General features: G+C 40.4%; 1 protein-coding gene across 11 annotated transcripts in view; it reads left to right on the forward strand.

Annotated features, from left to right (window-relative positions):
• The window catches only part of LOC126255653 (serine/threonine-protein kinase MARK2), a 301,860-nt gene that overhangs the window by 40,205 nt on the left and 244,218 nt on the right, over positions 1 to 17,437 (forward strand). For 4 of the 11 annotated variants that reach the window (XM_049955414.1, XM_049955415.1, XM_049955421.1 and 1 more), the window contains exon 1: positions 5,035 to 5,536. The exons of 2 other annotated variants lie outside the window; for them this stretch is intronic. In XM_049955414.1, the coding sequence (XP_049811371.1) occupies positions 5,198 to 5,536 (339 nt within the window). In that variant the 5' untranslated portion in view covers positions 5,035 to 5,197. Of the gene's footprint in view, positions 1 to 5,033; positions 5,537 to 17,437 lie in introns of those variants that run through there. 5 more of the 11 variants (XM_049955416.1, XM_049955417.1, XM_049955423.1 and 2 more) reach the window with 2 other exon arrangements.

Here is a 17,437-nt window from a genome sequence, read left to right on the forward strand (position 1 = left end):
ATCATTTTTATTTTTTTTACCTTTAATGATTTTCATTACTTTATTGTAACATTTACTTCGGTAATATAGTCGCAAACTTTGCACAAACTTGTCCACATACTTTTCCAAAAACTGTCTTAATGTAAGATTCTGTAGTTTCCACAAGGGATTCCAGCACGAAAATAAGCTTTACGTAAGTTGGGTACAAATTGCTGTTGGAAGCAAAGAAATAATCTTCCCAATAGTCCTAGAAGTGCGTTTTTGTGTCTGGTTGTACGGATTTGTTGAGAAATGAAATATTTCATTTCGTAGTTCATTGACTGCGCTCACATTTTGTACATACATTTACAGTCAGTAGGAATTACTTTTTATCTGAAAGTATTAATCTGCCTCCATGGGTGAGTGGTCAGTAGGGCAGAATGCTAAAAGACTAGCACCAAGCGACTGGTTTCCTGATGGGTGGCTCTAGCCATATGCAAATTTCATTTTCGATGTAAATTTGTAGTTTACTGTGTAAAGAAACACTGAATTTTGGCATATAACTGGCTGCTTGTATAACGTCACGATGAAAACTAAAAAAGAGAAATTTAGAACAATAACAAAACAACAGTTTGGCTCTTGCACTCATTGTTACTTTTGAAGGAGGTGTGATTCAGTAGGAAACAAAGTAAACACAAGCAACAATTAAAATCCGTACCTACTGTTACCTCTTATGCCAAGACATTAATTTCTTATCAGTCAAGGTAATTACAAAAATTCGTTTTCAGCAGGTATTTGTCTTCCCCTACATGATCCGTATCTCCCACAGGTGAGCACATATGTGGCCTTCTTAGCAAACTTAACTATTCCTTGATATCACAGGATGGATTCTATCAGCGGCTCCCTTCTTTTAATCAAATGGTGCTGTTAATCTCTTTTCCCACAATTTGATTCAGTATGTCTTCATTAATTGCTCAATCTACCCATCTAATTTTTGGTATTCTTGTGTAGCACCACTATTTAAAAGTTTTTATTTTGTTCTGTGTATTATTTTTCATAAACACTTCTATTCAAGATTGCACTCAAAGCAAATACTTTCAGAAAGAGGCTTCATGATTCTTGAAATTTGTGCTTAATGTTAACATGTATCTCTTTCAGAAATGCTTTCCTAAGGTTGCCAGTCTGCATTTTGTATCCTCTCTACTTTTGCTGTTACCAGCTGTTTTGCTGCTGAAATAACAAAACTCTTCTTACATTAACATTGTCTCATTTCCTAGTCTAGTTCCTTCAGTATGACAAAATTCCATTACACTTGTTATGTTTGTTGATGAACATCATCTAACCAATTTTTAAGATATCCATTCTGTTAAATTGATCTTCCTTGTCCTTTGCTGTCTTTGACAATTACAATGCCATCAACAAGTTTTTATTTATTTTCTTTATTTATTTGCTTTGGCTGCAGCTTGTACAAATTGAATAGCATGGGAAAAAGCCACAGACGTGCTGAACTCCATTATCAACTACTGTCTCCTGTTCCAGTCATACTGAGCAAGATGGCACAGTGGTTAGCACACTCGACTTGCATTTGGAATGACGATAGTTCAAATCTGTGTCCTGTAATCCAGATTTAGATTTTCTGTAATTTACCGAAATCCCTCCTGTCAAATTCCAGGATGGCTCCTTTGAAAGGACACTGCCGATTTCCTTCCCCATCCTGAGCTTGTGCTCACGCCTCTATTAGACTTGTTGTTGACAGACATTAAACACTTATTTTCCTTCATTTTTCACGTCCTATGACTTTTATAATTCCTGTGCAGCTTCTGTACAAATTACCAAAATAAAAATAACTCCTTGTATTATATCTGAAAACTTCAAAATTCCAAACAGTATGTTCCAGTCGACATTTTCAAAATAAGTTTCTGTCTGTACAAATGTTATGAATGTAGGTTTGTAGATGTTTCCTCTGTTTTGGAGTCACTTAATGTTCGTAACTATTCCTCTCAAATAATTGCCTGTTATGAAAATTCCTGGCAGATTAAAACTGTGAGAGGACGGGGCATGAGTCGTGCTTGGGTAGCTCAGTTGGTAGACCACTTGCCTGCAAAAGGCAAAGGCCCTGAGTTCGAGTCTCAGTCCGGCACACAGTTTTAATCTGCCAGGAAGTATCATATCAGTGCACACTCTGTTGCAGAGTGAAAATCTCATTCTGGAAACATCCCCCAGGCTGTGGCTAAGCCATGTCTCCGCAATATCCTTTCTTTCAGGAGTGCTAGTTCTGCAAGGTTCGCAGGAGAGCTTCTGTAAAGTTTGGAAGGTAGGAGACGAGGTACTGGCAGAAGTAAAGCTGTGAAAACGGGCTGTGAGTCGTGCTGGGGTTGCTGAATTGGTAGAGCACTAACCTGCGAAAGGCAAAGGTCCCGAGTTCGAGTCTCGGTCCAGTGCACAGTTTTAATCTGCCAGGAAGTTTTATATCAATGCACACTCTGCTGCAGACTGAAAATTTCATTCTGTAATTGCATGTTGTTGACTGTAAATATCATGAGAGAGTAGGTGTTTTGTAACATAATAACAATTGCCTGGATTAATCATGGTTTACTTAATGTAACCAAAGCTGGGGATGGCAGCTAACAGCTTGTTGTATTTTGTAAGATGTCATAGTCACCTTTGAGTAAAAAAGTTATTTATTTGCACGATTGAAGTTCAAGCAGTTTGGCGGTTATCAAGTGGCAATAAATGTGCTTTAGCACATGCCAAAATGTAATAATTTTCTGACATGCACAGGTACACCATTTGATGTGGGTATAGGGCAAAATTGTAATAGTGAAAATAGATCACATTTACAGTCAAAGGTGACTATGTCTTTTACAAAATTTTACATGACTGGTGAACACCAACGATACAAAGTTTGAGGTACATAAAATGTACTCTTTCAAATGTGTTTTGGTAGTGTATAATCTTCCTGGTTTTTCCAGCTAAATCAATATTTTGCCAGAATACTTTTCTAGCAGTGTAAGGTTCTGCAGAAACACTGTTAAAAACTGTAAGTAAAATCATTATATTCCACTTCGGACCTTCGTGCTATGATGGTTGTCATTGAATAGCCTAATTCTGGTCTGTGTTTATGAATCTTGTATTTGGAAAAAAAATGGTTGAAGTAAATTTATTAACACATACAATATGCTACAGTTGGAAAGCCAAGTTTTACTATTTATATATAGATATTGTTAGCCACAGGACTGTTCCTAAGATTTTGGGGCAACCATATTAGTTAGGTTCTGTAACACTTTGTTGGAGTCAGTGGCTAGCATTATTACGAAAGGTGGCCTAGATTTTGTGATAATCTCAGTGAGCATCTGTTAAATTTCCACTTAAGAGCCACTGTGGAAAGTATGAGAAGTTCCTTACTAGCTTCAGAATAAATCTTGACATAAAGATTGTTTATATATAATTAATGTAGTGGAATACTTTATTACACTGCTTGCGACACCAGGAACGATAGCAAATAATGTGATTTTACATATTGTGAGTATACAGTATAGTATGATCACAGGATTATATTTGTGGTTGTACAGGGTGCAAAATTTATTACACAAAACTGCCAACTCTTTTCAGTGACAGTGTATTTAACATGGCTGAGGATCAGAGCAAACTGAGCTTGGATGACGTATATGGATATGTCATTCCATGCTACTTCAGCTCCAAGCTGCAGTTAGTTGTAATTACTGGCAAGTGATGACACACCAGTCCCTCAGCTATCCATGATTGAGCATTTTCAGTGGGTGAAACATCTGGGGAACGTGCTGTCCAAGGCTATAGCTGAACTCTCCCTGCAGTGAAATAGGTCAGGATAGCTGCTTAAAATATGATTCGCATAATAGCATGATATTTGATCCAGATACCACCATTGGAATCTAATTTTGTGTACAGTGTGGCATTATGTCACTTGTGTAACAAACTATACTCGGTTCGACAATAGTCTCTGCAAAACGAAGTGCACCACCTGAGAGTCTGTATGCACGTGAATTGTCAAATCTCATTAGCTTCCTTTTGTTGCTCTGTACATAGGAACAAGAAAAAATCATTTTATCTGATGACAAATTTCAATGTTATTTTTTGCTTAATTTAGCCTTTTCTTTGATTTTTAAAATTGATTTCAACTTGCATATTGCAGTAATGGTTCAGCTTAAAAGGCAACATATGGCCTTTCACAGGAGAAAAGAAATGCTATTTGCATCCACAAGTAATTGATCTGCACACTTCAGTCTTTTTGGTATTTTGCGAGTTCAGATCGTGGGCCTGCACCTAGTGTGAACTTCTGTTTGCCAACATTTGTATACTCAGATTTCATCTCTCCCTTATTATTAAAAAAAAACTTCAGTATTTTATGAACCATCACAACTGAGTTTAACGAATGTAAGATGCCAGATGTTGAATATGTTGTAAGCATACTGTTTTTTTGCTTGTAAACTGAGCCAGTTTTGCCCCTGATATCCATACGTTTAAAAAATAACCAAATTTATGTGATAACCATTTTCAATTTTAATTTCTCAATTGAGTGTGTGCTCACCTTGCTACATCTTACATAAAATTTCACCCAGGTTAGTCATTTTATTGGCACACTGTCAGTGTCTTAAATTCTGGTATTCACTGCAGTTAATTGTTGTGGCTACACAGAACCTATACACCGCCAAGCGTTAAGTTGAGAGTAGCAATTATTTTGGAACAAATGTGTGTGTCACATGAATCAAGCTTCACTAATTGCGTGAAATGGACATTTGGCTATACAAGAAGCGAACGTGAATATTTCTTTGTGATGTTTACACAAGTACTAACATCTCGTTTCCATTTTAGGTTGCGCTTAGTAGATTTCGCTATTGTCTCATGGAATTCGCGCAAATAATTTTAAACTAAAATAAGAACATCACCCAGTTCACACCGCGAAACGTGTGACTGCTCGGAATTAACTTAGAGCGCTGCAGCAAGCGACGCCACCCAAGAAAGGTGTGCTACCTCGCGGCCAATAGCGGAACCAGCAGAAGCTTCTGTCAGACAAGGGGCCGTGACGGCGAAGCGGCTAACACACTTTCTCTGGTAGTGTCGGGCTGAGCAGCATGGTGCACTAGAGGCAATCTGTGCACTCGCTCAGTAGTGGGTTGCGTATGTTCGTGGTGTGTGTTTGTGTGTGTGGTGCGTGTGTGCGCGCGTTTTTGCGCCTGAGATACGTGTCTGAAACCAAGGCATGCACACTGAAATGCCACTCGCCGCCACCCTCAAGAATCAGATGCTGCGCTTGTTCCGCCGCAGCGGCAGTAAAAGATCATCGTCCTCACGCAACGCAGCACTTTCGACTACGGTAGTGATATCAAATAACGCTGTTTCGGCTGTGGGAGGCAGCAGAGCGAGCAAAAGGCAGCGTAACAACCACCACCACCACAATCAGCCAGAGCAGCAACACCAACAGCAGCATCATAGGAACCGCGCCAGCAGCATGCGAGCAGAACATCACCACCATGCCGCACTGCAAGCTCGCAGCCGCCCGCGATCTTCGTCTGCTCATCATCCACATCATCAGCATCAGGTTATACAATCCCCGCATTTTTATACACATTGGATGTGACCAACAAGATGTACTATGTTAATTTTCACTACTAGGAATGCGGAGAAGATACATTTTTTGTTTTTAAAAAAAAAGTTTCATTAAAACACGCACTGCTGCCGAATGAATCAGTTCGCGACAAATTCTTCGTAGTTGTCTGAATCAGAATTAGGCTCACGTTTAACAGCGCGAAACGGCCTTTGTGACAAACCAGCACCAAAGCGATAAAACTTGTGTTTTCGTACACCATCTATCACTTTTATTTTACTTGTAGCTATTTATATATGTGCATAATATAAAAAAGCTGTCTTTGTCCCCTAACGTTGGCGGAGCACAATTGTTTGACGAGTGAGTCACCATTTGTCTACTGTCAACCATATCCCCTGTAGATTGCGTTTGTCGGAACCCTTTCCCCATACGGAACAAGAAAATTCTTTGGATGTACTTTCGTAGTATCGCAGTCTTAAGTGAAACAAAAGCCGGGGGTATGTTAAATTGGAGAAGGTTGTATCAGTGAGCGAATGTGCGCGCGCATGTGTGTGTGGGGGGGGGGGAGACATTTTGTACTTGGAAGCTTGTAAATATTTTAAGAAAGGTTTGACTGTCCGGAAGTTACGCTGTGATTTTATTTACTGAATTAAAAGTTTCAGTAGTGTTGGCATCTACTGGGTCTTGGCTATAGACACTAATTGAAAGATTATATTGTAGCCTTCTAGCGGCCTTGTATTCTTTCTAATAGTCAGTTTTTGTGTTTCTTGGTGTAGTGCATTCCATGTCATTTAAAGAGCTGGTCTTTACTTGACGCAGCACTTGCTTCCTGAAATGCACGTAGAACGCAAGAGACAAAGAAACGAGACAGCGTTAGGACTTGTAAATGCTCGCCACCTGACAAGTTATTTTTAGGGTTTTCGAAGAACACTGGAGGGCTGCGTGGGAGGCACTGGTCTCTTTTTATGTTTACCCACTCTGACAATTGTTTGCGAGAGAAATGTTATTCACACTTTATACTTACACGAAGTTCGGACGTTTCAGTGCGTGAAAGCTTAATATGTGACAGAGTGACAGAAAAGTAATTCGTAACAACTTCTTAGAAAATGGCGCAATTAAATGTCATTCCGGAAATGAGTTACAGATAATTGGCACACGTACTGAAACTACTATTTACAAGATAATTAACACTATAGAAATGGGTCTGGTAGTTAAGTGTCAGCATGAAGTAAATACAGAGAAAACTTTTAATGCGAAACTGAGGGGATTGGAATATTTTTTCCGCACTAAACGATAATGTGTTTTCGATCTCGGCAAATTCTATTGCGGCACAGTATTTAAATTCCATTTTGAAATTTACTCTGTGTGTATATGCAGCATATTATATTTTCGGGAAAAACCAGTCTTATGTTTTTGGCATTGTATTTTTCAGCGTCAAATTTTCTACTGCGTGTTTCACGTCGCCCATATTTATGTTCATTTAAATACGTGAATGCGCATATAAATAAGTATGCACACCTTTCATGATCAAAATTTTTCAGGTGTATTGGGGACAGGAATTTCAGACCCTAGCAACACCAGTACATTTTCAGTAGCATATATAAACACAGGGGGGGGGGGGGGGTGGTGCTGTTGACTGTATGCCCACCGAAAAAAAGTTAGAGTTCAGATTTCGTTAGTAGTTGTTGGTTTTTACTCACAACATACTTCTCGACTTAAATCGGGTCCTCAACTAGAAAATATTGAATGTGACAGTCATTGTGTAAAATCACATTTACTACCAAAGACTTAAAAACTTGAGATTAAGTTTAACTGCAAAATTTAAAATATTTATTAAATCTGGTAGAGACTTTATTATAAACAATGTTTTTTTCAGTATCTTAAAGTAAAAAGTGCCAGACTGAATTACAATATTTTCAAAAGCTGGGCATAGAACCCTCCCCCCCCCCCCCCCCACACACATCTGTTATTGAGAGGGTCATAGGTCAGTTTCAATATGTGTTGATTCTCGAGGCGCCAAACTACGTGGTAGGCTGTCTGTGGAGAATCCCGCCCTGTGGCTTCGCCAAATTCCATGCAAAGTGCCACATTATGTAATGCATCCAATACACTGATGATGGATAAATCGTCTTTCTATTTGATTGGATGTGAAAGGGGAATTGATTTCAGTAGTGGAATTTCAGGCTTTGTGCAGTGCTTTACACGGTTGTAAAACAAGTGGCGTTAGGAAGCAAGAATGTGAGCTACATAGCAGCACAGGCGTCATCAGTTATTGCGAATTTAAACACTTCCTGTATAAAAAAAAGTATCGAAATTATGAATTCAATTTTATTACAGTGATAGTGTTCGTACATTTTTAAGGGAGTAGATACCGTTACCACAGATTGTAGTTCGGTACATTCTAGTTGATCGCCAAAAAATGCGAAAGAAGCTTACAGGAAATGAGAAAGATACTTGAATAAATAAATAGTTTATAAATATCTGGATTAACAATTAAAATTTAATTTGATTTTTTCGGTTTTTACGACCAGGGGGATACTCTGCAAATCACTCGTAAGTGCCTGGCAGAGGGCTCATCGAACCACCTTCACAGTAGTTCTCCATTATTCAACTCTCGAACAGCGCACGGAAAAAACAAACACCTATATCTTTCCGTGCGAGCTCTGATTTTCCTTATTTTGTTATGACGATCGTTTTCTCCGTGAACAAAATATTTTGGCATTCTGAGGAGAAAGTTGGTGATTGAAATTTCGTCAGAAGATTCCGCGCCGGCCCTGGTGGCTGAGCGGTTCTAGGCGCTACAATCTGGAACCGCGCGACCGCTACAGTCGTAGGTTCGAATCCTGCCTCGGGCATGAATGTGTGTGATGTCCTTAGGTTAGTTAAGTTTAAATAGTTCTAAGTTCTAGGGGACTGATGACCTCAGATGTTGAGTCCCATAGTGCTCAGAATCATTTGAACCATTTGAAGATTCCGCCACGACGAAAAACGCCTTTGTTTTAATGGCGTCCATCCCAAATTCTGTACCATGCCCGTAACACACTCTCCCCCATTTCGTGGTAATATGAAACGTGCTGGTGCTCTTTGAACTTTTTTGCTGTACTCCGTAAATTCTATCCGGTAAGGAACCCAGACCGCTTAGCAGTATTACAAAAGAAGATGGACAAGCGTAGTGTAGGCAGTCTCTTTAGTAGATCTGTTACATTTACTAAGTTTTCTGCCAATAAAACACAGTCTTTGGTTTGCCTTCGTCACAACATTTTCAGTGTGTTCTTTCCAATTTAAATTGTTCGTACCTGTAATTCCTAGGTATAAAGTTGAATTTACGGCCTTTAGATTAGAGTGATTTATCCGACTAAGGTTAAAATGACGACGTTATTCCGTTATAGCACCAGCAACACAGTCATCATATTTGCAACAGGCCTTCACAGCCACAGCTCGTTCAGGCCCGCTCCAGCGCTTCATCTCAGTAAATGGTGTACCTATTGGAAATATATGACAAACTTTCAGTGTTGCCAATAATGCTATTCCATTAAACACTAATTAAAACCGCCAGTTTTTCTGCCAGCTCCTGTAGGTCTAGGTTGTTTGAACCAAACGAGCAACACTGTCACTGCCTCTTCGTGTTAAGCTGTACTCGGACGTCTTCTCTCTGGTTAGAACATACTGCGATCAAACGTTGCCGTTGTTGGATCTCTGTTTTTAATTATGGTAGACAGCGTATAGGTAGCAGTTCCCAATTCTTTACAGTTATTCTTATTCGGCTTTAGGTTTTCATCGGCTGCTTTAAGCAGTAGGTTTTCATTCTATTCATGTGCGACTGAGTTCGAAAATTGATTAGTGTTTTGACTGGTACCCAAAGCATATCACAGCAGCCACCGTTATTTTGTTCGGTGCAACGGAAAAATCAGTCAGTTAATCTGAGTGCCATCTTTTGATCGTCCGAGAAGCGCCAGTTATTCGTATTAATCGATTTTTGTTTAGTGTTTAAGGATTAAACATGTTTGAAATTAGTCAGTATTTTGTCGGGATCGCAATATTATTTCATGTTAACCTGTCCTTCGCATTAAGTGTTTTCATTCACCCATTTACTGTAATTTGTCCTAGCGTGAAGAAATAAGTAGAACGGCACATTATTGCTTGATTACACTATAGGCAATCACTGGAAACTATGACAACAGTAAAATGTGTAGGAGAATGCACACAGAGCTGTACAGAGCCAGTTGTAGGAAAGTCAGATGCCAGATTGAGACCAGTTGCAAAAAATTTAATTCACACAAGAAAAAGGTGGCTTACAAAACGTTAGTTCAACCTATTCTTGAATATTGCTCTGCCTGGCTCTCTTGCTGGGTAGGAGTAACAGAAGAGATACAGGTGATCCCAAGAAGAGCAGTGCGTTCAGTCAGCTGTTTATTTTGTTAAGTGCAAGAGCGTCATGGTGGATTCGTTTATTGCTAAGATTCCGAGAACCCATTTTGCAAGAAGACTCGGGTAACATATTAATACCACTTACATATATTTCAGGAAATGACCATGTCTGTAAAATAGGAGAAATTAAAGCTCATATTGAAATTTGTCGGCAGTTCATTCCTCGCAACATTCATGTAAACAAGAAAGAAGGGAAATGGTCATCAACAGAGTACTCCTCGCCACACAGTAGGCACGTTTTCACACTCAGAAGAGCCACCAAATCGCTTTAATAATGATTGGAAGGTTGCCAACCAAAATATCGGGAATGAAATAATTGTCCCAGACGGACACTCGAAAAACTATGTATATTCTCTCCGCCGAAACTTAGAGAATCACTGAGTGAGGTGGCATGTGGTGTATAGATGTAAGAGGACATTGCTCAGAAACGGTCGAAAATAGTTGGCAGACAGCAATATCAGGATTCTTATTGGTAAAAACTGATTTGTTCTTCTGCATACGATAGTAAAGATTCAGATCACACACATGCGTGGCTGAAACATCCCCATTATGAATACGTGTAAGTCTTCTTGACATAAAACTTATGATCTGTGTCGTTGTAACAAAAAAAAAAAAAAAAAAAACGGGATATTGAACACACATGAGCGAAAGTTTATCGGTCTAATAACCATTCATTGACAATTCCACTGCGTTGTGGGTCGTTCACTCTATCGAATTTTAGAATTACTAACGGATTAAAACCTATTAAGAGGCGTAGGCCATATAGTTTAGTTTATGAAAACTGATCCTTCCTCAGAGGCCTTAAATTATCTGTACGCTACAATGCTCTGTTCTGTAAATTACTTCGCGCAATACTGTGTTTGATTATTAGGTATTTTGTAGCATTATTATAATGTGTCTTATGGACTTTTGTTTGCTATTTATGCCTCTGATCTCACCAACCTGTATGTTTATTTTCGTTTCGTTCTTTCTTCTGCTGTTTTGCATGCTGTTACATCCTTCCTTCAAGATGTATCATTTTAGTAAGATTTTACACTATGTACGTAAGCATTAATTGAAGCATGTTCCTTGTATTAGAAAAAGGCAATCTCCCGAAAGTCATGAAAAATTATGTAGTTGCTTGTTCAGCGTAGTCATGAATTTAAATTTGAAATACGCACTTGAAGGACATTGGTCATTAATTTGAAAACGTTGAAAAACTGCAGTTGCTTATAGAGACTTTAACAGAATGGCGAGCACATTATTTTAGTCTACATCTACATCATACTCCGCAAGCCACCTAATGGTGTGTGGCGGAGGGTACTTTCGGTACCACTACTCCAACCCTGTTCCACTCGCGAATAGAGCGTGGGAAGAATGATTGTCGGTAAACCTCCGTACTGGCTCCAATTTCTCGAATTTTCTCCTCATGGTCAATACGCGACATGTATGTGGGGGGAAGTAATGTGTTGCCGGACTACTCCTGAAAAGTGCTGTCCCGAAACTTCAATAGTAAATCCCTCCGTGATGCACAACGCCTCTCTCGTAACGTCTGCCAGTGGAGTTTGTTAGCATATCCGTAACCCTCTCTCGCCAGCTAAACGATTCCATGACGAAACGCGCCGCTCTTCGTTGGATCTTCTCTATCTCCTCTATCAGTCCTACCTGATAAGGATCCCAGATAGATGAACAACAGTCAAGAATCGGGCGAACAAGCGCCTTATAAGCCACTTCTTTCGTGGCTGAGATACATTTCCTCGAGATTCTTCCGATTAATCTGAGTCCAGTGTCTGCTTTTCCCACTATCTATGGCCATTCCACTTCAGGTCGCTCTGGATAGTTACACCTAGATATTTTACGGCAGACGCTGGCTCCAGCTGTTTGTCATATGTGTAGCTGTACAGTAGTGGATTTCTCTTCCTATGTATGCGCAATATGTTACTTTTTTTCTTTTTTTAACGTTCAGGGTAAACTTCCAGAGTCTGCACCATTCATCAGTTCTCCGCAGGTCGTTCTGCAGATTCTTACTATCTTGTGGCATAGCTACTTTGGTATAAATAACTGCACCCTCTGCGAATAGCCTTAAAGAGCATCCGACGCTTTCTAGCTCATTTATATATATTGTGAACAGCAACGGTCCTATCACACTTCCCTGTGGTACTCCGGATATTACCGTTACATCTGTCGATTTAGTTCCGTTAAGAGCGACGTGTTGAGTTCTAGCGGCAAGAAAGTCGTGAATCCAATCGCAGAACTGCTCTGATACTCCGTAAGCTCGTATTTTTTTCATTAGACGGCAATGCGGGACGGTGTCAAATGCCTTACTGAAATCAAGAAACACGGCATCAACCTGAGCGCCGTTGTCCACTGCGCTGTGGGTCTCAAGGAGGAACAGAGCGAGCCGAGTTTCGCAGGAACTCTGCGGAATCCATGTTGATTTTTTATAGAGGAGATGTTCATTTTCCAAGAACGTCATAATTCTTGAGCATAAAACATGTTCCATAATTCTACAACAGATTGACGTCAACGATATAGGTCTATAATTGTGTGAATCTGTCTTAACGGCCTTTCTTAAAAATGGGAATGACCTGCGCTTTTTTCCAGTCGTTAGGTACCTTTCGTTGCTCAAGCGATCTACGATAAATCTGTGCTAGAAGGGAGCAAGGTCTTTCGCATAATCTTTATAGAATGTTATAGGTATCTCATGTGGTCCTGAATCCTTTCCACTACTGAGCGATTGTAGCTGCTTTTCAATTCCGCGATCGGTTAACTCAATATCTGCCATTTCGATGTTCGCACGATGGTTGAAAGGAGTGTCTGTGTTACGATCTTCCGCGGTAAAACAACTTCGGAAGACGGGATTCAGTATTTCGGCCTTCTCTCTATTATCTTCCGTTTCGGTGCCGGTGTGGTCGCTGAGAAAATTAATAGATGATTTTGACCCATTTACTGATTTTCCATACGACCAAAATCTCTTAAGGGTTTTTACTCAGGTCGGTTGACAACGTCTTACTTTCAAAATCATTGAACGCTTCTCTCTCATTGCTCTCCTTACGTTCATTTTCGCTTCGTTCAACTTTTGTTTGTCGGCTAGGTTTTTACTTCTCTTGAATCTGAGATGAAGTGCTCTTTGTTAACGTAGCGTTTTTCTAACACGGCTATTAAACCATGGTGGATCTTTTCCAGCCCTTAAAACCTTATTCGGAACAAAATTGTCTAGGGCATATTGAACGATGCATTTGATTTTTTCCATTTGTTCTCCACACCTTCGTCCAAGTCGCCGAATATTTGACGCTGACTGCTGAGATAGTCTGAAATTTGTATACTGTGACCCTTGCTGAGCAAATACACCCTCCCACCTTTCTTAACATTCCTTGTAAGACCCGTCGTCATAGATGTTGTCACAGCCTTATGACCACTGATACCTTCCTCTACGTTAACTTATTCGATAAGTTCAAGTCTGTTTGTTGCCAGGAGGTCTAAGACATTACCGTCTCGAGTTGGTTCTCTGTCTGCTTATTTTAATCGTTGTTAATTTTATAATAATTTATTTTAGAAACAGTGGCAAGTAATTTTGAGTTACAGTCTTGTTCTGTATGCTAGAAAGTAATGTCGCATAGCCTTAAGGACCACAGGCAACACTATACGTAACTGTCCATCCAACAAAACTAGCTTTCTTAGAACCAATTCACATTTCGAAATATACACTCTGTCTTCAGAGTCAACCGTTAAAGTCACATTAAGATCTAGCGTAAATTTTAAGCTATTATAGCTACTATCGAAGTTATTTTGTTGAGGTTAAGTAACATCTAAAATCATTGTTCCAAATTTTTAGGAATTCTGTTAAAGCTACTGGACATTTATTTTTTCCTGTTTCTCTTTCACAGCAAATCCAATCCATGAAAGGTTTAAATTCCAGCTTCATTATGGCCATTGACATATGTCTAAAACTCCAAATACTGCATAGAGAATAAAGTGGCGGCAATTTCGCGTGACAAGTTGACTGTCGGAACTCTCTATGTACTGACTCCGCTTCGTTCAGCCACCGTACTGTTACATCCGGGTTTCGTCATACGTCATAACTTGAGCACGTCATGAAACCGTTTCACAAGTCGACTTCCCGTGTCGCTCACCATTGACAGTATGCTTGTAATGGAACACGAGAGGATCTGCACGTTCCTTTATTTTTTATTAATTAGTAGTTGCTGCAGACACCCCTCGTGGGATCTATCTTGGCTTCTTGCTACGGCAAGTTTGCATCCTACATTTTCTTTGCTGCAGCCACCTAGTTTGCGGCCAAAAATAGCAAAACTCGCCTTTTACTTTTAAGTGACTCATGTCCTACACTAATTTTGTCAACATCGTTTGATTTAATTCGACTACATTCCATTACCATTGTTATGTGTCGTTGTTAGGTTTACATCTGTTCAAGGCGCTATACACACTTTTTGGCTGATATTCCAAGTCTTTTGCTATCTGTGAAAAATTGGTCCTCGGCAAACCTTGAATTTTAATTCAGTTTCCAAATTTGTCGTTGATTTCTTTTACTGCTTCTTCAATGCAGAGATTGAATAAGGACCCTGTCTCATTCCCTTCTGAACTACTGCTTCTTTTTCATGTCTGCAGTACACTTTGTAGAGAACCTTCCACTCTGTATGTTATCCCTTCTACCTTTAGAATTTCGAAGAATGTGTTCTGGTCAATCTACGAACGTAGGTTTTATTTTCTACAATCTGCCTTTAAAGCTAAGTCCATCTATATTAAGGGTGTGTTCCTATATTTCTCTGGAACGCAAACTTATCTTCCCTGAGGTCAGCATTTAGCAGTTTCTCCATTTGTCTGTAAATGATCCGTGTCAGTATTTTGCAACAGGAGTGGGGTGCTAAAAACACTGGCGCCGAAGAAGTCATCGGGGAAAATGGGACGAATATTGAGGAAACACCGAGTAGGAACTGTTTTTTGTCCACCCAGTGAAACACGAGCATTATTGGGAAGTGTCAAAGACGATCTCGGTTTGCGGAACGCCGGCATATACCAGAGTCCGTGTCAACGTGAGAAGACTTACATCGGACAGACACTGCGCACAATTGAAGATAGTTGCCGAGAACATCAGACACACACGCGACTTACGTACCCCAACAAGTCGGCGGTCGCAGAGCACTGTTTGTCTGAAAATCGCGAAATGGAGTGCCAACATACCGGGGTCTTGGTACAAACATTTAAATACTGGGACAGCGTCGCTAGAGAGGCTATCGAAATTCGTACCAGGGACGGACTCATCAACCGCGATTGCGGCTACAACCTCAGCAAGGCATGGGAACCAGCATTGATTCTAATTAAAAAGACGCTCAGCAAAGAAAACGAACGGGCGACCAGGGCGGACGAGGCAATTACACCGTCGCCACTACAGACGCAGACGCCGACGTCAGCGTCTCAGCGACCGCCCTTGCGCGGCCTCCCGCCCTCAGGAGCTCAGTTCGTCAGCGCACCTGACGATGGCGACATGCCTGATCATCGAAATATTGTGCCCGTTGGACACTAAGGACCGGCAGTACACTCGTGGACTGTTCGAACAATATTTTTTTTTAATTTATGACCAATTTTGAGCTTGATGTCCTGCAATATATGTTAATGACATAAACTCAGTCACTTGAAAATATCACAACAGGCCGAAATCTGGGTCGTAATTAAGTAGAAAACAATACAGTCAAATGGCGGAGTGTTCATTTAAAAATTATTGTATGACTTGCTCAGCAACATCAACAATTATCTGGTTCTCTTGGGGAGTGGATGTACCGTATCTGTGAGGTCTCCGTGACGTTCTCTTTCGACAGTTTTAGGACCGCGTGCTGCCCTGAGCTTCCCCGATATACACGGTTTTAGATTGACTTATTGAAAACATCAGGTCTTGGTTTGCCAAGAGACCGGCACGATGTCTTCCACCATCCATTGCGTATGATGATGAACTGGGACATAGAACTGAAGCAGCATGGAATGATGTAACAGATCATTCATCCAAGGCAGTTCGGCTCGACTCCTGGCTGGGTTACAGCAGCTTTTGCTGCCAGAGGTGGCTCCTCTGTGGACTAAATTTCGCACCTTATATGCCTCCAAATCACCAACGAATTAAATCATGTATTTTTATCATATTGTGCGCGCAGAATAAGTAAAGTTTTGTTATTTGCTGTTCTCCACAGTGTTGGAATTGTAATGGACAACAATGTACTTATGTTTCTGTGATAGAGTGTAGAATTTTGGCTGACTTGGCTACGGTAATACGTCCACTGTCCAGTTCATAGTAGTTCACGTGCATTTCTGTTCTGTTACTAACCTAACCTAAATTCATTATTAGACTTACTAATGGCTAATCCCTGTTTGATTGTGTGTTGATAACCCTTTATACATATGACCAGAAATCGTGTTCTTTCTGCCACACAACTTACTGATTTCCCATTCTAATTGAAACCTGTTCTCTCTTCAGATTCTCTAACATACCAACCCGGTTAAGGAATCTAAAACTTCACCCTCTGACCTGCCAAACAGTAATTTCTTTTTATTTATATATTTTTCCTCTCCTCTCCTGTTTACATCCTCCGGAGTAGTGCGCTCCCGGAGGTGTGAGTGGCCGGGACGCTATTTTAGCTGTGGAATATTTTACCCAAAAGATTATCTTCATCAAAACATACAAAGCTACATGTGCTCAGTGTATATAACGGCTGTAATTTCCTCTTACTGTCGGCCGGTCACAGTACGAACACACCAAAGCCATGTAGAGAAATGTTCAAGGCCGGGCCAATCCTTATGTCATATTCGAAGAGTAGTCATGAAGTGAAGTGACCCTGAACAGATAGCTGCTATGAGAGAGAGAGAAGTGAATGTGCTCCTGCCACATCGACTAATTTCATAGGTAGACCTGTTAAGTTACTCCTCAGATGCATCCAGAGCTCTTATTGACTGACGGTTTACTCCTCGTAAAATCCAGACCTCTTCGACGCCCGCACTTATGACAAAAAAGTGAGGCATCCAAAAGGGGAGGAAGAAACGAAATTAAACTTTATCGGTTGAGAAGGTGTTTGTTGTTGTTTCGTGATTACAAAGTCGAGACAGATTTACGTAGAACAAAGTAGTGTGTCCAGTTACCAGTATATCGTTGCATCTATGTCCTGGATGCATACATTGATTCCGTTGGGAAGCGTGTCATAAAGCCGTTGCATATTTCCCTGAGGCTAGCTGACCCACAGTTTTTATAATTGATCATTGATATACTGAATGCTGACACTGGGGCGGAGTTGACGTCAGAACTGCTCCAACACAAGTTCTATCGGTGACTGCCATGTGGATTTTGCTGGCCCCGGAGCACCTCAAAATCACGTAGACAGTTCACGGAGACACACGCCGCGTGTGAACGAGCACTGTCCTGTTGAAAAATGGCATCACGATACCGTCGCGTGAAAGGTAACAGGTGAGGACGCGGGGTACCTGTGACGC

This window comes from Schistocerca nitens, chromosome 1 (assembly GCF_023898315.1).
Source record: "Schistocerca nitens isolate TAMUIC-IGC-003100 chromosome 1, iqSchNite1.1, whole genome shotgun sequence".
Taxonomy (NCBI): domain Eukaryota; kingdom Metazoa; phylum Arthropoda; class Insecta; order Orthoptera; family Acrididae; genus Schistocerca; species Schistocerca nitens.